Consider the following 25,373-nt stretch of genomic DNA (forward strand, 5'->3'; position numbering starts at 1 on the left):
ATACTGCAAGCTTTGGTGTCGATCCGATACCAAGTAAATACTGGACCAGTATCGCCGATATCGATATCAATACCGGTACTTTTTGACAATTAATGCATTACCAAATATAAATACATTTTCATGACTTTCAGGTGTTTTGTGTTTTGTTTTAAATTGTATTATTAATTTAATAAAACCCAGACAAAGTTCAACAGTAAATAGAAAGAACTATATTGTGGCGACCCTGACCGGTCGCAAATGTTCATGTGTTCTGTTCTGGCCAATGTGGGATGGGGGGAGGAACAGGTGCGGGAGGAGATAAAAGGGATGGCAGGTGGGCGTTTTTGTTTAGACTCTGTTGGCGCGGGACACGGGATGCCCAGAGGGAATGTTGTCACCGTTTTTCAGTTCGTATTTCATTTTCTCCTGTGAGCACACGGTGCCAGGTAAAACAGTTATGTTGTATTCTCTGTTCTAATAAAACCCCAAAAGACAACGAAGGTGTTCTCCTCCTTGTTGAGCCAGGTGCCGGCACACAGCTGGCTAGTTAGCTGTCTCAGTATAGGTCAGGCTCGGCCAGCTTCTCCCGACCTAGCTAGCGGTCGTCACAATATGAACATTTTAACACCTCTTTGCTGTAAAAATACAACCATATTTTGTGAGTGCAGCCTCAGACTGAAAATACCGCTGGCTGTAAACCATACACATGAGGCTGGATGGAAAGAAAGATAGAGTCTACAGTATATAGACTAGCCCATACAATGGTAAGAAAAAGTAATTGAACTGTTTGGTTTTCTCCATGAATTGGTCATAAAATGTCATCCAGTCTTCTTCTGTCAAAAATTTAGACAGACAGTAGGCAGAGGAGCGAAAACTTTTGGCAATATAGTGTAACCGGCGGGTTGGCCACGCCTACACCGCCTGGTTAGTAATTTGTCAGAATAATCATGGATATAAATAACACCTGGGGAGACGCTGTTGCGATAAGCAATGTTTGTGCTGGTCGCTGCCGTAACCGGTCTGAAGTGAATCTCCCTCCATTGAGCTGTGTCCGGCTTCTCCTTTAAGGTATGTTCAACAGGCTGATTGTAGATCGGATCTGTTGCAGTGTAAAGTGTTTAATCAGGTTGTTTTGGTTGTAGACTGTTTTTAGGAGATTGCCGCATGCTCTCCAGGAGCGATAATCGATGCGAGCGTGATCCAGTAGAAGTTGGCGTCCATAACACATGTTATGCTAGGGGGACGTGCAGCCAATGTAACCTGTAGCATTGTTGGTTTTAATTGTTTTGATGGTTTCTATGTTATTTATTAACAGTGGCTTTACTTGTTGCAGGGGTGATAGCCACTGCTGTTTTGCTTATGTAGTGTTTTGCTTATTCAGCGTTTTGCCTTGTTTGCTTTTATGTTAAGAGGTTTACCTAGCATTATGTTCCCTATTTATTGTATTGTTTCCAAATAGGGTTTAGTCAATTTTATGGTGTGAACAGTGTGTGAATGGTTTTATGCACAGGGAGGCAAGGCCCTCTTATATTTGGTTGATGCATGATTAATTGATTTGTGGTATTAATTTAATGGTGCCTTTTAACCTGTTGACTCTGACCATTTTATTCCTGTTCTGCACTGTATTTATTGAGTGGGGGTAAACTTCTTGTAGGTAGCATTTTAGCTTCTGGGGTTAGGCTTCTTAAAACATTTTCATTGTTAAATTATACTTTGACTCGTAGTTTTATCTGTGTGAGTAACTCCAACGTCTCCGTGTTTGCAGATCTATCTGGGGTAGCAGCTCAGTACTGGGGAAGTTTGCATGAATTTGACCTCTGAAAACACGAGGGGTGTTATTCTTGGGGAACTACTAAAAGTTACTACGGTCTGAGTTGCCTAGGCCTGTATATTGGCCCGGTCACAATAGTGTACTTTGAAACTTGATCCCCCTCACAGAACTGCTTCAGCTCAGCCATTCGTCTGGTGTGAATGGTTCTCTGAGCTCATTTCATGGCACCTCTGTTGTGCTGAGGTCTGGGCTCTGACTGGACCACTCCAAATGGCAGATTTTCTTGTTTTGAAACCATTCTGTAAGAGATTTACTTTAATGTTTAGGGTCACCATCACTGTCACCAATCTTCTCCTGAGCCTCAGCTGGTGCACAGCCACCCTGTAGGAGTCCTTGATAAACTTATTTTCCCCTCCATCGTTGCAGCTGTCCAGCCCCAGAGGCAGCAACACAGCCTCACATCATGATGCTCCTTTCACCATACTGTAGCAATGTGATGAGGTTTCCATGTTGGTACTGTCCAAAAAAAAAAAACACGGCTGCAAAAGAGCACCTTGACACACTGATTAAACTAAGATTGAATTGTTTGAATCATTTGGAAAGAACACATAGCACTACATATGGCGTCAAATGGAATCACATACCAACATGAGGTCAAGGTCAAAGGTCAAGGTAAAGTGTTTATCTGGCATATGGACAGTTAGGAAACATGTTTCCCTGTACAATGAAATTCTTACTTTGCCGTCCACATGAAAGCCACATAATACAAGTGAAACATAAAGTAGATGACCAATAACACAAATCTAAATAGGCAGTAACACAAATCTAAGGTACTTTAAAAGCAGCAAATGAAGGGAGCAAATAAAAATACAACAAGAACACATTAAAATGCAGAGAGAATATTGCTACATGGGAACCGTGGAGTGCAAATACTGTGTGCAATTGTGCATGTGCAAAACAAGTATGTAAACAGTACAGATGGAATTATGAGGTAGATCCTGAGTCAGCTGTTTGAGTCTGATGGCAGAAGAAAGAGTTTTTCAGTCTAGAGGTCCTGCATTTCACACGTCTGAGCCTCTGACCGGAGGGTAGGGGTATGAACAGTCCGTGCTGGTGGATGGTGGGGTCCTTGAGGATGGTGGCAGCTTTCCTACGCACCCTGCGGTGGTAAATGCTCTGCAGAGAGGCCAGTGGAGTCCTGGTGATCTTCTCCAGTCTTTACCACTCTCTGCAGGCGCTTGCAGTCCATACCAGTAGTGCTGCCATACCAGACAGTGATGCAGCTGGTCAGGATGCTCTCAACGATGCAGCTGTAGAAGTTGCAAAGGACCCTAGGCAACATGCCAAACCTCCTCAGCCTCCTCAGGAAGTACAGCCGCCGTTGGGCCTTCTTGACCAGCTGTGTGGTGTTAAGTGTCCAGGTGAGGTCCTCAGAGATGTGGACGCCCAGGTATTTGAAGCTGCTCACCCCCATCCCTTGTGTTCTGTTCAAATGTACTACACGCTCCCTCTGTTCGGCTCTGTCAGACCCGGAGCATCTTTATGGCTGTGTAACTCCACATAATCAAAGATGTTTTATTCCTAAACGGTGTAAAAACCTAGCACTGATCCACAAATGTTAAAATTTGCCCTTTACCTTTTTTAGATTATACAACATCAGGGTTAAAACTATGTTATAGTCAAATTTGGCCAGAGGAAAAAATAATACATTTACAAATAAAGTAAGATTTTTCACACCTGCTCATTTCTATTTGAATGACACGCATTGAAGGGGTTGGGGACACATGTAGGGAAGTCTACCAAACAAGCACAAGCTGAGCACTCGGTAGCTATTTACACAACAAAGGCCCCCCATTTGCAGAGTGTTTTGTACTATACGCTCCCTCTGTTCGGCTCCCCTGGACCCAGAGCATCTTTATGGCTTTGAAAGTCCACATAATCAAAGATGTTTTATTCTGAAACAATGTAAAAACCTACTAATAATCAACAAATGTAAAAATTTGCCCTTTACCTATGTTATTGTAATATTTGGCTAGACAAAAAAATAATAAATTCACAAATGATGCAAGACTTTTCACACCAGGTCATTTTTATTTGACCCACACTAATTTCAACATTTGGTAAACTTTGCCAAAAAAAACACAAGCTGAACAGTCAGTAACTATGTACATATTTACACATTTACACACACACACACACACACACACACACACACACACACACACACACACACAGCCACCCCCCATCGAACGCAGCCACTTCGTGTGTGTGTGTTGCAAATGTATGTGTTGCACTGGGTGCATGTATATTGTGTTTTCCTCTCTGTCTTGGGCCCACACAATTGCTTCTTGGTTGTGGTTCCGGCAGCAACCTAGAAAAATGAAAAGATAAGAAATTAGAATTTGCACTTAGTCTCTCTCTCTCCCCCCCCCCAAAGCATGAGTGTCACACATACAGTATTATGCCACAGCATTACACACTTACCTGAGGCTGTGGTGATTGTGAACCTGTAGGTCTGGTTAATGGGCCAGCTGCATCCTCCCCCTGAATCCTCCTCATGATGGCTGCAGAGGCTGGTGTTCGTGGAACATGCTGTCTTGTCTGCATGTACGGTGTCACCAGGGCCTTACCCAGTTCCTCCATGAAAAATCTCCTTCTCTGGAGCTTCCTCCTGTTCCACTCTGGGTTCACAGCTGTCCAGACAACAAAGGCATTGTACGCTGAGATGTCCAACATGTCAAAGAAGATCACCAGTGGCCAGCGTAGTGTCCTCCTCTTGCAGCTGTATGCAGTCACCATGTTGTCCACCCCTCCTTTTGTGGCATTGTAGTCCAGGATAATCTGTGGTTTTTGGCCACAGATTGTCCCATCTCTATGCAGTGTGCTCATCAGAAGAACATTCTTTCCTTTTCTTGGAACATAGGAGACCAGGGTCGTGTCAGCCGTGTACATGAACATGGCGGAATTTATAGGCCTGTCCTTTGTCTGCAGCAGTTGTGGTGGGAGCTCTGGCTTGTTCTTACAAATCGTTCCCACCATGGTCAGCTTCCTCTTCAGCAGTTCCTGTCCCAGCTTGTAAGAGGTGAAAAAGTTGTTGCAGGTAATGTTGTGACCCTTGAGTTTTTCCACACAGGTCCAGGACAACTCTCATCGCCTGGTTACGCTCAGGGACTCCTCCCTCAGGTTTCCCTGTGTACACCTGCAGGTTCCAGGCATATGACGTAGCAGCATCGCAGGCAGCCCAGATCTTGATGCCATACCTAGCCGGTTTCGATGGCATATACTGCCTGAATGGGCAGCGGCCCCGAAACGGCATCAGCTGCTCATCGACGGTGACATTAGGCCTGGGGTTGAAAAGCTGGGGGAGGCGGTGCACCCACTTGTCCGTCCGGATGGCTGCAAGCTTGTCTGTCTGCCGTCGAGCTGGTAAGTCGTCTCGGTTATCGAACCGGAAAACCCTGGAAATGATTTGGAATTTGTCCAAGGACATTGTTGCCCGGAATATTGCCCTGCCGTTTTCAGCTGACCACAGGGAATGCAACGATTCTCCATTGGACCTGAAGACTCCAGCCAGGTACAGCAGACCAAGGTAGGCGTACATCAGTATCATGTCTATGACCTTCCACCTCGCTCCATAAACACGCCTACCTTCGCGGTTTGTGCAGTCCAGGATTATTTGGAGGATCGAATCTGGCATTAGCTGATGGAAAGCAGACTTGATGTCCGTGACATGGCTGATTGCCATTCTAGTTGGCCCTGGTTCCATTGTTATAACATTAGCTGCAAGGCGGGGTGGAGATTATTGTCCTCGCACCAAGACACCAGACTGGCCCCCTCCCTCCTGTAGGCTGCTTTGTCCCCCGCCTATCTCTCCGGTGTCGTTCGCGAACTTTAGGATGATGTTGGCTTTGTGGGAGGCGACAGATGATGAAAACATCATTTGAAGTAATTGCTGCCAAAGCAGCTTCAGCCAGTTATTAAATCCAAAGCTTCACTTACTTTTTCCACCAGCACTTGGAATGTTTAATTGCAGGGTTAATAAAGACATGAAACATTAGAACAGTTTGTGTGTTGATAGATTAAGCACATGCTGTTTGTCCATACTTGTAAGTTTGATTAAGATCAGATCACATTTTATGACCAAATTATGTAGGAAAAACAGGTAATTCCAAATGTTTCAGTTACTTTTTCTTGGCAATGTATATTATCAGTAAATACTTCTTAGAACTTTGCAGTTATGCTAAGATACATGAATTTGCTGTTGGCTTTTATGCTTAAAAATTATCTGACTTGAGTGAAAGCGTTATTTGTTTCACTAAATTTTCACCAATATCTGTGTTACCTTGGTAAAGCACATTAAAAATTGGCCACCTCCGTCTGGATCATAACATGGCCTGTTGTACATGCACAAATACTGAGCTGACAATGCCAGGGTGAAAAAGAATGAATGAACTCTCAGCTTGAAAAGTAAAATGTAATTAATAACCTTGTTGTTGCATGTGAATAGACTTTATAGAGCCCACCTACATACAGTATGTGAGGTTGTCTGTTCATAGAGGTGTTGAGAGTGCTAGAAAATGAGAGGTGCTTCCAACGCTTTACATAATGAGATCACCTCTCATTTAATTCTTTGTTAATTGAAACCACTGTGCGTAGACCTGAAGGACATTTCAGAGCTGTATATGATGTAGTTTCACAGTCTGTTACATTAACTCTGGTTGTATTTTCCCTTCTAAATGAAGTGCACTGTATTCCAGGATATAAACAGGTGGCTCACCCTTTGGTTGTTGATAGTTTATATTGTAAATGAACCTCCCTTTCCTTCAGTAATGCCACAAATACACCTGGGGTGATAGAATTAGTTTCAGGGAGAAAAATACAACTACAGAATTTCCTAGTTCTTTTAGGATGTTTACAAAAGTTAACCAGCAACATTTTCATTTAGCTTTGTATAGAGCCCTTGGGCCAGGTGAGACATGTCAACAGGCTGCATCTCAACCCATGGGCCATATTATACCCAGATCTGCTCTGCTGAATGTACTACTTCACTGGTTTGCTTGTGATATAATTACTATGGACACTAGAGATCACCTAACTGTAACATAGACTGTAATATGCTGCTGGCACAAACAACATATGGAGTCTTTTGTTTTTACAGCAGTATAGTCTCCAGTGGTTTCACCAATACACCAGGGGTAAAGGTTTTTTAAATATTTAGAATTTAAAGCCTTTAACTAGAAGGTATTAATATTTATTTATTTATTTATTTATTTGTAGAATGCTAGGAATGTTTGTCATTCTCTCTGTGTCAGTCTTCCTTTTGCTCTTCTGTCCCTGTTATTAACTGACATGTTCAACATTTCATCCCTATTAATTTATTGTTTCAGTAGTGCTGAGTATTCACAAGGCTGCCTTTGTGCTTGTTTTCATTCATATACTCTTGGACAACTAAATTTGAATTAGTGAGTTTATAGGTAAAACTTAAAATATACGACAATGACATTGCATTTGAGTCTTTATGCACTGTCTCACTTCCCCTGTCATAAAGTTGTGTAAATTGTTAGGTATTTTTAGTCAGATAGATATTGGTTAGGTACTTGTATGTATTAGAAATGTTTAGTGGAGACAGGATGCCTACTTAGACTGTTAAATGCTTAGTCATGCTCATGAGTTTTTACAGGGTACATATGGTCAAGGATAACTAGATAGAAAAGTTGATGACTGTCAGCAGACAGGATGATAATTGTAGCCTTAGCCATAATATTTTCTTATGTTTAATGTCATGACATGTCGCTAGAGGTCGTGTGAGAATGTTTTTAGTTACACACCACGTAATCAACAGACAATCATACATTGATTTTCTTCATGTTTTGACTACTGCTCTGGCCAGCTGCATAGTTGGCATATCAGGTGGCGTCACGGTTTGACGTGCCTGTGTAGTATGGGGCTAGCCCAACCGAAGAGATAAATGTATAGGCCTGTTGGGGTTCAGGGTCTTTCATCTGCCTGTGTGCAGGTTGGAGGTGCAAGATACCTGAGCGTGTAATGTTAATTTTGCCTGTGATCCTTTGAATAAATCAGCACTGTTTTGAAGTTACTTGGACTGCCTCGTCTCTCAGAGTTAGCATGGTAGCAAGAACTGGGTAACCCTTCAAAATCCTGGCAATTCAACAGTCACAGTTTCTGTTTTCTGGAGAAACTGGAAGACAATGGGGAGAATGAAAAAGAAAATTTTACAGTTTAAACTTAAGCGTGCCGTCTTATTCCTGTACAATCCACTACATCTCTTCTGTGCTTCTCGTCATTCTCCACAATGTGCAAAAACACCGCTGTCAACCTTTTTACAGATGAATAGTTGGGTGGTGTCTATTTTCAGCAGTGTTATGGACATTTGGGGATATGATGGTGATGTGTTTTAATAGCCCTGCTTGTCAGAATCAGTTCAAATCTCATCAGACCAAATGAAAAGTGACAGGGGAAGGAGAGAACCAGGAGCTTGTTAAAGCTGCTGGGGAGCTGTCCAGAGCAACCCAGCCAACTGACCCAAGTCACGTACAGTATCACCTCATTATGTCTCCTCTCTCAGATGTTTCTGACAGTTTTGCCAAATTCTTTCTGGCTTCATTTAACCTTTTTTCTTCTTTGGTGTGCTGGAACCAGTAGATTAACAGCTAAACAGCAGATAAGGATGTTTTGTTGTTATGTTAAAAAGGCAAATGTCATCCTGATGGCTTCTCGGCTACTTCCTGGTTCCAGGCTCTTATTTTGTCAGCTTCCTCCCCACCCTGTCTGGCAGGCTCCAGCTTTACTATTGTTAATTGAACACAGCTGGAGCTTATTGAGACTCATCACCAGAAAGCTTTATAAGATGGCTTGTCTGATGATTGTCAGTAATGGATTAGTAATAATCTCTTAGTACACACATGAGAACTAATAGCTATTATACTGACATTAGAATGGATTGAAGAAAACAAACCATTAAAAGTCCTAATTGGATCAGATTCTAGCAGCACTTTGAGTATTGGGGGCAGACAGTTTCTACCTCAGTATCACTTGATTCTCATCAATACAATTGTAAGATATATAAGCAAGGAAAATAAATGTATTAAAAATAACCAAAGCTCAGTAGTTCTGGACAATCATCAATACAGCTGTAATATGTATAAACAAAGAAAATAAATTTATGAAAGGTAACTAAATGGAACTAAAGGTATGAGAAGTAACTAAAGCTTATAAAGTAACTAGAGCCTCTAAGAATCAACTCTTACAGCCCTCTCATCCAGACTTATAGAGGGACTGGTAGAGAGCATCCTCACTACTGGTATCACAGTCTGGTATGATAACACCACACAGGCAGAGAGGAAGGCTCTGCTCTTCAAAGGGTCATAAAGACTGCAGAGAGGATCACTGAGACTGAACTGCCTGCTACACAATATACTGTACACACAGTGCTGTCGTAATAGGGTGGAAAACATACTCAGAGACCCACGCCACCCAGCTCTCTCTCTGCTCAGACACAAAAACTGCACCTACAGCCTCAGGCACAGCAGGGTGGACAGTATCATCACACACAGAACTAGACTTTACAACAGCTTTTTCCCTGCCGCAGCAAGACTGATGGCAAATCCAAAATGTGAGAATATAAAGTATGTGCAATAACCCCTTACTAGACATGAGCAATAATAATACAGAAATGCTCCACAAGGTATGTTTGTAAGAGCATCTCATCAGCAGTGTTCTCTTGGGGGACCTGAATAATAGCAGGACATTCTCTACCAAGCAATGGAAACAGGCCTTAGTATGTTTAGTATGTTATAACCCCTCACTACATCGCCAAGTGTAATGACATATCCAACTCCACCATGTGAATTACTAAGTGTGATGTTTGAAGGTCACTGGGGAAAATACTATTACCTATTTTTGTGCATTGCGGTTTTAATGCTTTGTTGCCTTTATGTAACATTTTTTATTTTAAGACTAAGTGTTCTTTCTGGCTTTTTACTCCTTACCTGACTCCAAAGGAGAGCTGCATAAGAATTCCTATATGCTGTTTATGCATATATGGCAAATAAAATCTTGACTTGACTTTTAGAGACAACATTTTACAGCCTCCCCTGTGGTTACCTGGTGAATAGCATGCATCATGTGTTGTGAAACCAACCACCCTTGGGGTTGTACCAGTATAATAATATTGCTAATAACAGAATAAACCAATACTATAGGGTTATATGTAAATGTAATTATTTGGTCGATGTATTGTGCAGAAAATACAGACCAGAGTTTATCATGCTCTAGTAACATTCAATCAAGACAAGAAGCATGCAAAACACTCAGTGTCTGAAATAATAAATAAATAAATATAACAAGCCCTGGACACATAAATGATTAAGCCTATTCATGTAAATAATTTCCCTTAACGGATGTGGCAGATTTTATTAATCTTCAAAGTTTATGAATCACCTTCTAAAAAAAATGTATGTAAAAAAATATGTTTGAACATGTTATCAATCTAAAAGCTGGCAGGTCCCAGCCGCTATCTTGAAGTGTCGGGGCAGCTCCTTTTTGTCCTCTCCCCTACACTGCCAGCCTGCCAGTCCAAGCTCAGCCTCTGCCCATTCCTGGGTTTCATTCCTACACTGCCAGTTTGTAGTCCAGGTTCAGCATCACTCCTGCTTACCCTCTACAGACCAGCTGCTGCATTCCCAGCCTAACCAGCCCCTACGACCTCCAGTACCACTCAACCCTGCACTTCTCTTGCGGTGCTTCACGACCTACTCCAACGGCCATGGCCAACTATTAAGTACCTATATATACAGTATTATTCCTACTAAAGGTTTTTTACCCAGAGACCGAGTCCAGCCTCTGCATCCCTCTGTCTCGTTATCAGTTTTGGGGCTGATCAGTTCTAATAATCACTTTTATCCATCCGATTGCTATTTCAGTCTGAACCAAAATTATAAATTAACTGACAGGCCAACTAGAAGTAGTAAAATGGCAACTTGATTGATTTAAAAACAGAAAATAACATTTGGATGCAGTCTCTTGTTAAGGTCAGTGTTTCCATTGGCCACTAGAATCTGACTATCAAAAAAACTCCAGTAGTATTGGTGTGAATTACAAAAGCCTGAATTGGTGCTGCAATAAAGGTCTTCTAGTTTACAGTACTTTCCATCTGAAAAATGCTCTATCAAACCATCTTTCAGTCTTGTTTTCTACTTGGATTGTAGAAGCAGTAAAAATAATCTCCTTATGTTCCTAACCACAAAACAGGAAAGTCTTTTTTATCTTTAGCAATTTCATTTCTTGTCAACAACAGTACAAATTACAAGTAACTGTTCATGTTTTTGTGAACAGAGCAAACATCTTTATGTGAAAAATGAGAAAATAGTTCACCTGCTTTCTCATTTTCTGCCACAACTGTCATAACAACTAGTCTTTTTCTTCTCCTTGTCTGCTGAAATCTGAATATAATAGTCAGAAAATGTTTTCTCCTTTCCTACTGAGTTGAGAGATCAATAACATATTAGTCCAGAATGTTTCTGCCCCTCTGTCATTCCCTCCATCATTCCTGCATAACACACCCACATGTGTAGCAGTACAAGTTCTTCCTTTGATATAGTGTGTATCCAAAGCATGGCTCTGACTTTTTCTCCTTTCAATATAATATGTTTCATGTGTTTAATAGGTTTAGTTATTTTGAGAAGGCCACAAAGTGTAGCTCTCCAAACCTTATCATATGGTTACAATGAATAGAACTGCATTCTTGTGCTTATGAAAAAAATCTTCAAGAGGGGAGAGTTAAAAATCTCATGGAGAGGAGCTTCTGCTAAACATTCTCAGCTCACTCTATAACTACATGGTTGGGATCACCAGGTCTTTCAAGCAGTGAGATCCAACTCACCACCAGGACGTGATCAGTTGACAGCTCTTCTCCTCTCTTCACCTGAGTGTTCAAAACATGATGTTCAACTTGTTGTTGATTCAGCACCCCACAACACATACTGGGCACATTGTGTTTTCATGATCCATGACTAGCACAGAAGTCTAATAACAAAACACCACTCAGGTTCCTCCCAGTCACCCCCTCCTGCTTTCTCTATTGCCCACATGAGTGTTGAAGTCCCCAACAGAACTATGGAGCCCTCAGGTGGTGCCCCTTCCAGGAGCCAGAGACTCAAAGAAGGCTGGATATTCCAAACTGCTGTTTGGCACACAAGCACAGGCAACAGTCTGGGCCTTCCTCCGAGCAACTTGCAGTTGCAAGGAGATGGCCCTCCTGTCCTCCAGAGTGAACTCCGCCTACAATTAGCTCAGCTCCTTACAAAACAGTCAGGAGTTTCTGGAGACGAGGGTCTTACAGATCAGGAAATTTATTGCCTCAGGAAACTGATAAAGTAAAGGCTCAAATTCTTGATGATGTATAAATTGTTTTTCATCTCTGTTCTTTCTTTTTTCTGTTACATGCTTTTTGTATGGTGCTCTTAAATTCAGATTTTTTTCATGCATGAATTTAAAATTGGAAATTTGAATATGAATGGAGCAAGATATGGCGTTAAGAGAGCTATCTTTTTAAACTACTTAGATTTAAAAAGTTGGATGTGGTCCTAGTTCAGGAAACACATAGTAACACAGAAAATGAAAGTGAGTGGAAAAAAGAGTGGGGTGGAGAAGTTTTTCTGAGCCATATGTCTAGCTGTAGTGATGGAAATTATATTATTTGTTTGAGAAATTTCCTGCCTTCTTCATGTGAAGTGGATAAAATAATAAAGGGCTGTTTATTAAAGGTTCAGGTTCAGTATGAATATGTTTTTATAGGGGGTGATTTTATTGGCACAGCAAACCCCAAACTGCATAGGAATCATCAAGAACCTCATCCTGCTTCATTGTGCAGGTTATGGTAGTTGATAGAAACACATCAGTTGGTTGATATATGAAGAATTTTTCATGGATCTCACAGGCAATATACTTCAAAGATCAAAGATTTTTTATTGTCAATTCACTATACAGTATGTGCGGGACATACAGAAAAATTGAAATACTTTTTATCTCTCACCTAATATTGAATGCCCATACCATTTAAGAAACCAAAATAGAATGAAAGTAGAATAAACACAGAAATAGAATATGAAAACTGATTTAAAGTAATTCGGATAAATTAATCTTCACAGCCTGGAGGATGAAGATGTTTGTAAGCCTCCGTACCACACAGTGATGCAGCCAGTGATGATACTCTCAATGATGCCCCAGTTGAAAGAGTACATGATGGGGGGGTGGGACACTAGCTCTCCTCAGTTTGCGGAGGAAGTACAGGTGGTGATGTGATGTTGTTGGTCCAGAGAGAGGTTTTGAGTCCCAAGTGTCCAAGTTTTTGTGTAAGCTGCTGGGGGATGAATGTGTTGAATGCTGAACTGAAGTCCTAGAACAGCATTCGCACGTAAGACTTTTTTGAATCTAGTCAGAAGCTGGAACATTCCAACTGACTGAATACACATGTCGCACGTAATCAGCAATAGGTAGGGCAGAGATAGCAGGAAACAGGCAGGGCAGTGGCACTCAAGGACCGGGATCAGCCACCCTTGGGCTAACCTGTTAATGCATGCATGTAGATCACCCCCGGTCTGACTCCAGAGAAGTGCCCCAGCGTCCCTAATCTCTGCAAGGTACACAATTCCCTAAAGTCCAGCTTGCAACAGCATCTCCTCATTACAAAAGCATTAAACATAATAAAGTTTAATCACTGTCTATGTAGCCACAAAGCCAGATGTTACCATTCTGCTATATGTGTTTGTCTGCCCTAATATGCTAATCAGTTTGAATGTTGAGGCATCCCAGACAATTGTAGCACAGACCCAGAGGAAAGAAGCTGTGTCTCCAGGCCTTCTGACAATTAATGTCTTCATTGTACTCTCTGCTCTCTCTTGTTTCTTCTTTACCTCTGTCTCCTGTCTCCACTTCCTCCCATGTGTTTTGCTTCTGTTTAATCTATTTCAGTGCCTTTTCTTGGAGTGTGTTTACAGCCCACAGCCATTATAATCTTTAGTCTCTTTCACTATTTCTCTGTTTAATTTTATGACCGTCACCACAAGCAAACAAGAACACTGTTCAAAAAGACTGCAGGACTGTTTAACAGCCTGTGTGCATTTCATAGTATTAACCACTGGGTGGAAAGTATATGGATTGTTTTATGATACTGTACATGTTGTATTTATTTCCAGAAGCAACAGAGTTAATTGCTATGCCAGATGGTGGAGGGAGTGAGAGGCAGAAAGTAACAAATGTTGTGTTTAATCCTTTCAGAAAACTACAGAGAAAACTAAATGAGAATGGATTTAAAATGGTGAAGTTAGACCTGTGCAGCAGGAAGTGAAAGGACAGCATTGACTCACCACTAAAATTTCAGTGTAATTAAATCAGAGCTGTTGTCCTACTTTTCATTATTAAGCATTATCCCAGAGGATTCATCACCCAATTACACAAACTGGGTTGAACATATTGGCCTATTACCAGTGTAATTAAATCAAGCATGTCTTTTTCTGTGATGCTGTAAGGTCTTCACACAATTTACTGTCATTAATGTTGCCACTTTTAATGTGAAATAATAAAGGACACCTCCACCACCCCAGATTTCACCCCATAACTTGAACAATACATGACATAGAAATACCAACATCAGTTATGTTTGCATAATTTTGTTATGTCTAAATGTTATTTACATAATTCAGTTTAAAAAAATCAATGATTTTATTTCTGTAAAACCTTTATCAGAAACACCTTTTCATAGTACACTCCACATCTACAACAACAGAGTGGCAACAGTCTCTGATAATAACTAAATAACTAACAAGTATCAGAAACTTAGCTGTTCAGTTTGCTTTGTAATCAACTGTATTCTATTTTTCGCTCTCTACTTGACTATACTGAGTGTGAGATTAGAATTCAAACTGGACAGTAAATACAGCACCAGACATTTTCTTTTCTTTCTTCACTCATAAAACTCTGCAGATCTGAGCTCATTACAGTCTTTGGGTATACATTTGGTAGATCAGAATCTGTGCATAAAAATAAGATATACAGCACTGATCTGCTAAATAAACTAGCTTCCTGCTGTCTTCAGCCTACTGCATATGCCGTACAAGTTGACTGTGTTTCTACTGGACTCACTGGGAACTGTGGGCCTGAACCCACCCTGTTGATCTGCTGCTTCTCTCTGTTATCCGCACAGTTGGTGCTACTGACTCTGTGTTTAACTATAATCAATTTATGAACATACGAAAGGTAAGTGAATGGATGGAGCCCCAAGACTGAACTGACTGTAGGTATCACAGGGAGATAGAGGTGAAGGAGATGACCTCTCAGCTATTCTAAAATGGTTTGGTTAATTGTATTTTCATCACTACAGTATAGATTATAAATTTATACATATAGGGAAATTACATCCTTATTTGATTCAATAGGGAACAAAGTATTTTATTTATCAAACAGGATGGTCTGGCATTATAAGAGACAGGTGGTCACTTTAACTGTCCCCCTAAGGCCAAAAGCAACCATAAAATGCCATTGATCTGTTGTATTAGCAGCTCACTGATGTAAATCTTCTCCAAAGGCATTGGTAGTCACCAAATAAAATAGTTTCAGGAATTACAATTTGTACCATACATATTAACTGTTGTTTTGCCTATTTTGACCCAACTTATATCCTTGGAAATAGCCTTTGCATCCATCTGTCATCCCCAGCAAAGCTGGGACAGAAGAAGTGGAGCAGAACAGGAAAAGAAAACAAGCCAAAATAAAAACATGAAGACAGGAAGCAAGTCCAAATCATAACAGAATGAGAACAAAGCCATGAGGTTGAGAGAACTGTCCACAGGCCTGCGAGACAGGACTGTGTCAAGAAACAGATCTGGGGAAGGATACAAGAAAATTTCTGCAGCATTTGAAAGCGTCCAGGAGCACAGGAGCCTCCATCATTTTCAAATGGAAAAGATGTGGAACCACCAACAGTCTTCAGAGACTGGCCGCCCAGCCAAACTGAGTAGTCGGGGACCAACAATCAAGAACCCAAGGGCCACTATGGATGAGATACAGAGTTCCTTTTTGGAGATGGGAGAACCTTACAGGATGACAACCATCAGTGCAGCACTCCACCAATCAGGCCTCTGTGGTGGTTAGACGGAAGCTATTCCTCACTGAAAGGCACATGACAGCCCACTGGAAGTTTGCCAAAGGGCACCTGAAGGACTCTCTGACCATCAGAAGCAAAATCCTCTGGTCTGATGAAACAAAGACTATTTAGCCACAATTCCCAACAGTGTTTGTGGAGACAACCAGGCACTGAGCATCACCTCATTAATACCATCCCTAACATGGTGGTGGCAGCATCATGCTGTGGGGATATATTTCTGTGGAACTGGTAAACTAGTCAGGATAGAGGGAGGATGGATGCAGAAAAATACAGAGCACTTCTGAATAAAAACCTTCTCCAAAGTGCTCAGGATCTCAGACTGGGGCAAGGGTTTACATTTCAACAAGACAAAGCATACCACCAAGAAAACACAGGAGTGGCTTTGTGAAAACTCTGGGACAGTCCTGGAGTGGCTATTCCTGTCACCTTTCTTGCAACTGTAATTTACGTCAGCATCTTGTTAAGAGGAGTGGAGGAAAATTCCAAAAGAAAGGTGCCAAGCTTCATTCTCAAGAAGACTTCAGGCTATCAAACCTGAAAGAGTCTGAAAACCTTCTGTACCTTATAATATTTTTGTGCTGACCAGTCACCAGACATCTCATCACAATGTTTCTCCCTCCTGTCTTTTTTTATATGGTGATTTTGTTTTCTCTGAGGAATAATTTATGCATTGCACTGAACATAAGTCATTGCAGTGTGGTATATAAAAATGAGTCCAGGCTACAGTGAGTTGTCAGCAGCAGTGTACTGGCAGCTGTGGGAGTTAATCATGTTAGTGTGATATTGAAGTTTGCTGACATTAAGTTGACAAGTGGATACCAGTAAAATCGTGTTGCAGCCTGCAGAAATGGATGGTTACCACTGGGTGGTATATATTACACCTTCTAGTTTTGTTTCACAATATATTTTGAAATTTACACTGCCAGTTTTACCATTTACAATTTGCCACAACAACAACCATAACTACAAAGCTGAATTGTTATGAAGTTTTACATTGATGAAATAAATTCACATGACATTTAGCATCACTGTCAACCTGTGGAAGAAAATGTATTTTTCCCTGAATTAGTTCCCCTGGTCCTGTTCCCATCCCAGGACTTGTCACTCATGTTGATGAGCTGTCAGCCAACCTCGCAGTGAGGCGCCTGACATTTGTAAAACCTCCAATGGTCTGCATTACATAAGGTTGATGTTTCCATTTTTACGTTTTACTTTGCTCTTCTTTTTCTTTAGTGATTTCTGTTCTTACTGTTTTTGAACTACTGACAGCATGTCGATAGCCTCCACCCCATTGTTCCTATAGTCACTGTAAAGGCTCAGTGTTTGAATTACAGGGGTAGCCCTCCCAACAGACACCTGAGCTCTGCTCAGAAGCAACAGAACTTCAGGTTTAGGGATGGGGTCCCAAATAACCAATAATCCTAAACAATTTTGTTATATCAATTCTAATCATAAGTTTGACATTCCCCATCTGTCCCACACGTCTCCTCCCAGGGCACCGAGCCACTGCTTTGAGGTTCACTTGTGCACAATTGGTTTTAGGAAAACATGCAGCTTTCAGAAAAAAAGTGCAAGACTAATCCTTTTTACTTTGGACAATGTCAAAACAGAGGCAACAGTCATGCTCCAAAGATGCATCTAATATGACATCACACACCAACCATACCATTTCCACTCCCTAATGTGAGCCACCTCATGACAGCATCGCATTGAACTGACAGTATTTGCAAGCTGTGCAGCAGTCTGAAGGAATATACCCACTGCCAGTTACACCTGTAAAATGATGCAGGGCCTTTTTTTATCATAGCAAATTAGTTGTTTTTATGTGTTATTTTGTGTGACTGTCTCTCCTGTTTTGTCAGGGGCAGCTGTGGCTCAGGAGGTAGAGCAGGTTGTTTCTTAACTGAAGCATTAGCGGTTCAATTCCTGCCATGTCCAGTCAACATGTCAAAGTGTCCTTGAGCAAGACACTGAACCCCCAGTTGCTCCCAGTGATGACACCAGTGTGTGAATGTGTGAGTACTCGGGAATGTGAATGGCCAAGTAGTGTGAAAGCACTTTGAGTGTGCTGTAAAGCTAGAAAAGCGCTATGGAAGTATAAGACCATTTTGTTGTCATTTCTCTCTCCCTTTTTTCTTTATGCTGAACCATGTAGGTGGCGACAATAATTCAGTTTAGTTGGACAAACCTGATGACAAAATATTTGGAATCTGATGTTAAATATATCTTGGACAATAGCAGTTTTTGATACGACAGCTAGTTGATATTCCTGCAGCGTTGTGCCATTTGGACTTCGGAATGCTCCTGCCACGTTTCAGCACCTCATGAACCATGTTGTTGATGACATGCAAGGCTGTGCTGTGTATTTGGATGACATGGTGAATTATTCAGATACTTGGGAGACTCACCTTGAAGGCATCTGGGAGGTGTTTACTCATTTGAGTTTGCAGGTCATGTGGCTGGGCAAGGTCAGGTGCAGCCTGTCAGTGCCAAAGTTCACACAGGGGAACAATATCCGGTACCAGCCACTAAAAAAAGAGCGTATGCATTTTCTCGGTCTTGTTGGGTATCACAGGAGTTTTTGCAAAAACCTTTCAACTGTGGTGACCCCTGCTTGTCAGAAAGCTTTTGAAGAGGTGAAGAAACTCCTTTGTTCAGCACCTCTCTTAGCTGTGCCTTGTCCTGACAAGCCTTTTAAATTGCACATTGATGGCAGCTATGTGAGGGCTGGTGCTGTTCTTACACAGTCTGATGTTCTAGTGACAGAGAAGTCTATCAGTTTTTCTCCAAGAAATTTAATCAGTGTCAGGTTAAGTACTCTGCAATAGAGAAAGAGGCCTGTTAGATATTAATAAATCAGTTAGATAATTGTTAGACAATGTGTTAGTAATGCAGTTTAGTAAGATTTAAAGTCTGCTCTAGTCTGTTTTGTTTCAAGGTTAGCAGACAGAATGTTGATTCTGAATATTGAACCATAGGTACTTATGACACCAATTCTTTTCCTGTATTAACCTTGTATTAGAATATTATGTCTGAATAAATGAATTAATGCCTTAGCTACACACCATGTGACAACATACACACACATTGAAATTCTTCATTTGTTATGACTAGTTAGAAATGCAGCTGCTCAAAGCCTGTGGAGCACTAGATAAGAGATGGAGTCTTCGAACTGACTTCATCTGGGTAAGGGTTAGACCAAAACTTATAAATGTATTAGGCTCTGTGTGGCCAGGGACTCCACTTTCCAGCAGCCTGTGTGTGTGTCTCTGGAAGGGAGAGCAACCCGGGTCGTGTTTGTAACTTTTCTTGCAGTTAAAATAAATCAGCACTAGATGAAGAAAGACGGACTCCTTCCTTATTCAGAGCTGTCCAATTAAAGAACTGGGGTATTACAGGCCTTATCATTGATTTTGGCCGTAAAACATTTTGATGTGTATGTAGGGTGGTGTGGTCCTCCGGTGATGGTTTATAGTGACTAAAACCCACTAACCTTTCTTAACTCTTTGCAGTGTCAGAACCCGAGATTAGTTAGATGGTCATTGTTCCTGCAGTCCTATTGTTTGGACATTTGTTATATAAAGGGAGCTAACAATACGGTCGCAGACATATTGTCTCATGCTCAAATGTGAGGTGGAGATGTACAATGCTTAATACTCACTTTTCACTCATTCATACACTTGCTATACATCACTGATGAGACTGGTTACATAACACATTGTTATTATTTCTTTGTAAGTTTTGTTTTATTTGAGTTTGTGTTAAAAATAAATTACTGGTTTGTTCATTTGAAGTCTGTGTCTCCTAGTTTGAGCTGGGTCATGACAGCACCTTTATGCATAATTAGCTGTTGTGCATAGATTTGGTTATTCTCAATAATAGGATGAGGTGCACCTCTTCAGTACATTCAGCTCATCAACACCCTCCCATAGACACATGCCACGCAATAACAAATGAATTTAAAACAAACACGTTTCTGGGTTTCCTCGCGGCACTTTTATGATGTTGGACAAAATTCACTATTATTAGCAGTGGGGTTTAATCCAGTGGAGAGCACAAATGTCAGTCACAGTTTTTTCTTTTTTGCAGATGTAAAATGTTTGCTCAATGAAGGTTCTAAAAGGAAATCTCATAATTAACAGGGTCCCTGGGAAGCATGATTTTTGCTAAATGTCTTAAAAATCTGCCATTTGTACAGGTGGAAAAGCAGTTCTGAGAGCCTCACTTTTTAGTACAGTATTTACTCATTCAGAAAAGAATAATCATATTGCTTCTGATGAAAAGGTAAAGGTCAAAATGAATGGTTGAAAACTGAGAAAGTATGAAACCAATAACTAAAAAGTGTCTAGAATAGTACAGTATGTTAGTTGTGACAGGTATGCAGAAGAAAATTAGAAATTAAGACAGAATTAGTTGATAATTTTAATATTTATTTGATTAACCGATTTTAAAGAAATAGTGATCAGATAAGATTGAAAACTTGATGTGCAAACAGACTAACAGGTTTCTCAGACCTTGTCAGCTTCTGAAACACTGTGTCAAGTCAGTTTTATTTGTCTAGCCCAATATCAAAAATCACAAATTTCCTCAACGGGGTTTACAATCTGTATAGCATTTGACACCCTTTGTCCTTAGACCCCTGAAGCAGATAAACTCCTCAGAACAACTCTTTAATGGGTAAAAAAAATGAAAGAATTGAAGACATCGTATAGATGTCACATGTAAAGAATGAATCAGCGTAATAGATTTACAGATTGGCCAAAATAAATGACAGAAGGTCCTAGAGCAGCTGATGGTCCAGCACAGAGAATGTGAGTGACAAAGAAAAGAGGGAAGAGGAGAGATAGAGGTACACAATTTACACTCATGCTTGAGGGGACAAACAAACTGAGTCAGAGAGATGCAGTGATTTTCAAAGGTTTGCAGTAATCCCGTCAGCAGGACAACATAAGATAAGATAAGATGAACCTTTATTAGTCCCACAACTGGGAAGTTCACAAAGCTACAGCAGCAAAGGCACTGAGTGTTAACAATAAAAAAGTAACAGACAAGGTACAGGGTGTACTCAAGAGCGTATTGGAGGTGGGCTACTTTTCCGTGACCCACCCTAAAAAATAAAACTAAAGAAGGTCCTCAGGAGTGTCCTGATCAGAGAGGGAAAGATAGAAAAGATTATTTAATGTTAATGTTTAATATTTTTAAGATGACACACTGTGACAGGTTAATGTGTATATGTATTACCTTTTAATGAGTTGGACATATTTGTATGACAGAGTGATAAGTTGCATATCATTTTTCTTACTTTCATGGAGTTTTGGACATATTTATGATGTTTGGAGGTGTCATTAGTCAAAGACGTGTCAATAAGATATGGTTTGCTCATTATTAATGTCAATCATCATATGACCTACAGTTGTTATGTCACTTGCATGCTGATGAAATTTATTACTTTTGTTTTTATAATGTCTGGAGAAGTAACTAAGCCTGACCTCTCTAAGTTCAAATACAATGGTATCTATTGCACTTGAGGTCAAGTAGAGAAAGTTGCAATAGAGCATGTTAAACTTGGAGGTGTGTGTAGAGAGTATAAAAGCTGCAGGAACTCTCTAAACGATTCTGCCTCATAATCCAGAAATGGAGATATTGCCATTTGTGACCATTTGCAATAAATCCTTTGCCTTGCATCAGACTGAAGAGACTTTGAGTATTTTTTCAAAAGATAAGGAAATTATGACTGGTGTGTTCCTGACTTATACTAGCCCAGGTCAGGTTCCAGGCATGCAACATGTATGCATTTTTTTTAACTTACCATTATCTCCCACCGAGTAGTGGAAACTTCAGGGTCAGTAAATCCAAGCAGTGGTCACTGTGTTTTCCCCCACACGCTTACATACAGTAGTGAAATTAATTCCAACAGGTAGCGTAGTGCTGACAATAACATCATGGATCCTTAGAATCCTCTCACCAAACTGCAGCACATCACATGCAGCAGGCACACTGGCCTCAAGCAGTCAAAACAAACAGGTACTGTGCTCTGGGGAAATCCAACATTGATGAGGTGATCATTCACTGCCCCAGGGCGGCTTTCCAGCCACTCCATTCATGCCACGTTAGACCCGGTCAAGTAAAAGTAAAAAAGTGAATCCCTGTACAGGAACATTCCCAGACATGCAGTAACCTCAGGCCCGGTATTTTGCTCAACATTATCTGGTCACAGTGCAGCAGCAGGAGGGAAAATATATCCACAAAACTGGCACAGTTGAAAAATTCTGCTTTTAAAATATTACCTGTGGATGTCAGGCAAGCTCACTTGAACACACAACTGTCTGGAGATTATGACCATTCAACTATCAAGTTGCACTATCGATTAAAAGTTTTCTCCTGATGGAGAGTTCGTGAGGCATATATAAACCAAGTTGCTTCTGCATAACAGCATTGGTACACCTCAGTACTTGAACTTTCAGTCACGTTTAAGATGATAATTCATTTTTATAACATTGTAGATAAGTCAGAAAACACAGAAAAGCATTCCATCGGCTCTTTAAGAGTGCGGTGGAAAGACAAACGACAGTGAGTTCATCAAACGCTACAGATTAGATCATAGAATGATAATGTTTGTGGTTTATCTCATTAGAGGTGCGCTCACATCTCCCACCAGTGCAATAATGCCATAACACCAGAAATGAAAGTGATCACAAAATTAAGATAATTTGGTAACTAAAAAATGAACCAGTGCAGCAGTGGAGATACCTGTCTGTCACAACCTCCCATCAGCAGAGTGATCACACTGTTACAGCCCTTTCATGTCTCGTACTGTGAAGCACAACATTTCATTTTCCACTGTAGTTTGCACCTTGCAGGTCCATGGACACAGCCTACACGTCATTACACCATCAGAAAACGAAGACATTCTCAAGAAAGAAAGTCACTTTCAGCTTTTCCTGTTTAGGGGTCACCACATGTTTTTATGCCGGATGCCCTTCCTCACATAACTTTGACTTGAACCTGGGCCACAGCGGCGAGAGCACTGCACCTTAATCACCAGTCTAACAAGGATGGATGAAAACATTCGCAAGCCATTTTTAAAATACCAATTCAAATTACCAGCATGGAAAATAACACTTAAGCAATTAATTATAACAACTATCAGCAGAGTAACTGTGCTGCCTGGCACCAAGCTCATCGAGAGACATGATTAACTGAAATGTTGTGCAAGATTTAAAAACAGTGTTTCACTTGTTTTTCTGATCAGGGGTTAAAAGAATGCCTAGGGCCAAGGGCTCCCCACAGGGGGAAGACTGGGGCAAAAAAACGGCCCTGGAGTTTTAGCCCTGGTCAGCCGACTGTCCTGACAAAGCAAGAGAGGTTTTCAGTTTGTTCAGCTTCTCTTACAAGCTACCTGTGTGACTGACAGAGTCAGGAGGAACTTGTATGCAAGACCAGTGATTTGGTGTGCATCAGTCAGGAGGTTGTACTGCATGAGAACACTGTAACACAGTGAGCAGTCTATGCAAGATGAACACTTTCTGTTCACCAGCTGCACCTCATCATCACCCTCAGGCCCAACCTCTGTTGTCCTGGTTGTGTGTTCCTCAAATACAGAGGTCTCCAACCTCAACCTCTTCTTGTCCTGCCAGGCTGATGAGCTTCCTTTGTAAATTCACCACTGTTGCCCTTTCTTTGAATTTAAGCAAACATGTGCTTAATTCTTTGAGTGCTGACTCTGGGAAACCACTGGCATAAGATGTTACCTGGCTTAAGTTTTTTTTTAGTACAGAAGAGACAATCTGCATATAGAGTGTCACTGTTGAAGAATGTCTGATGCATGCTGTCTGTGACCTTGTCCATGATTTGCTGATGGGCATCAATAGGGTAGAAAGATTCAGCTTCCATCACAGTCTAACCACTGTGCCGCCCTTAGTAGTTCTTGTTTCAATAAACTTGGAAAAAGATCTGACTTCTGGTTAGTCTCTAAAGTAATCAAACAAGTAGTTGGCCATCATAATTGGATGATTCTTCAACTATGGACTTTTGGGAGAAAATCTGAAAATTAAACATCCTTCTAAATTTTTTTTGATATTTTTTATAACTCCATCTTGTGTAGAAACATTTCCTGATAGTGGCAGAGTTTCACTTATTTAAATGACATATGTTTTGACATTTTACTCTAACTATTAGGGGAAATTGTCACTTCCATCACACAACAAATGATATTTCAAACCAAAATATTAATATAATTGGTGTTTTCAAAATATTCATGAAGATCTGACTAAATATTAAACTGAAGTTATCTTCAGGAGATTATAATTTCCCCCTCTATTTAAAAAAAAAAAAAAAAGCAAAAAGCTTGTTCTACTTTATTTGTGCCTGATAGAACTAACAAGCAAGCTAGCCAAATATACATTATCATGAACTTTACCCTGTCACTGGTGCTTTCCCAGGGATCTAGGGGCTTTGCTGGCTCTGGCTCTGCCTGTGAAAGTTGTGTTTGCTATGAATGGGCATTGCTAATGAAACATCCATTATTGATGTCTAGGTTGTTTCATCCATAACACTGCTGGTGGTCGGAATGACATCTTCACTCCTGGTGGTGGATTTTTAAACACTTGGCTGCATGCACCTGAAGTGACTTCTTTTTCTTGTCTCTCAACATTTCTGCTATAGAGTATAGCAGCCACAAGCTTTGGCCTCACATAACATTATGAGCCAGTCATTCAAGGCATATACCAATCAATGTGGTTCATCAACCCAGTTGCCCACTGGGAAAACTCCCAATGGCCAGTCCGCTCATGGCTCCACGCTGCAAGCTGGTAACACCAAAATGACTCCAAGAGTTATGTGTCACTTCTCAGTGGCTGCGCCACCCCTACATATCCTAGAAGCCTAGCAGTGGATCAACCACACATCAGAATCAGCTTTATTGGCAAAGTATGCTTAAACATGCAAGGAATATGACTTCAGTACAGAGGCTCTTGATATGTTTTGTAAGGCAACAAAAAAAAAGAAAAGAAATAGAATAAAAATGAGAACGTGTGCATTCAAAAGAGAAAAACTAGTGAAAATCAAATAGGAAAGATAATATGAGGAAAAATTTAATATAAATGTTTCAATTCAATTTTATTTGTATAGCATCAAATCACAACACAAGTCATTTAAGGATACTTTAAAGAAATGTTTAGACCTTACTGTTATTATTATAGAGGAAAACCCAACAAATCCCCCTTGAGCAAGCACTTGGCAACAGCAGGGAGGAAAAACTCCCTTTAAGGGAAGAAACCTTCAACAGACTCTGGCTCTTGATGGGCGGCCTCTGCCTTGACCAGATGGGATGAGTGGATAGAGGAGAGACAAAAGAAAAGAAAAGCAATAAGACGCAACAAACATAACAACAAAAACAATCAAACACTGGGCAGGTTGATGTGGCCAGTGGCTGGCACAAGG

The 25,373-nt window shown here is 40.7% G+C and overlaps 1 protein-coding gene across 1 annotated transcript in view; it reads right to left on the reverse strand.

Annotated features, from left to right (window-relative positions):
- Positions 1–4,222: 4,222 nt before the first annotated feature.
- LOC109968645 (piggyBac transposable element-derived protein 4-like) overlaps positions 4,223–25,373 on the reverse strand; it is a 34,473-nt gene continuing 13,322 nt past the window's right edge. The window contains 2 exon segments of the mRNA XM_020615049.1: positions 4,223–4,879; positions 4,881–5,530. Coding sequence (XP_020470705.1) covers positions 4,223–4,879; positions 4,881–5,530 — 1,307 coding nt within the window.

Source organism: Monopterus albus, unplaced genomic scaffold (assembly GCF_001952655.1).
Source record: "Monopterus albus unplaced genomic scaffold, M_albus_1.0 scaffold157.1, whole genome shotgun sequence".
Taxonomy (NCBI): Eukaryota; Metazoa; Chordata; class Actinopteri; order Synbranchiformes; family Synbranchidae; genus Monopterus; species Monopterus albus.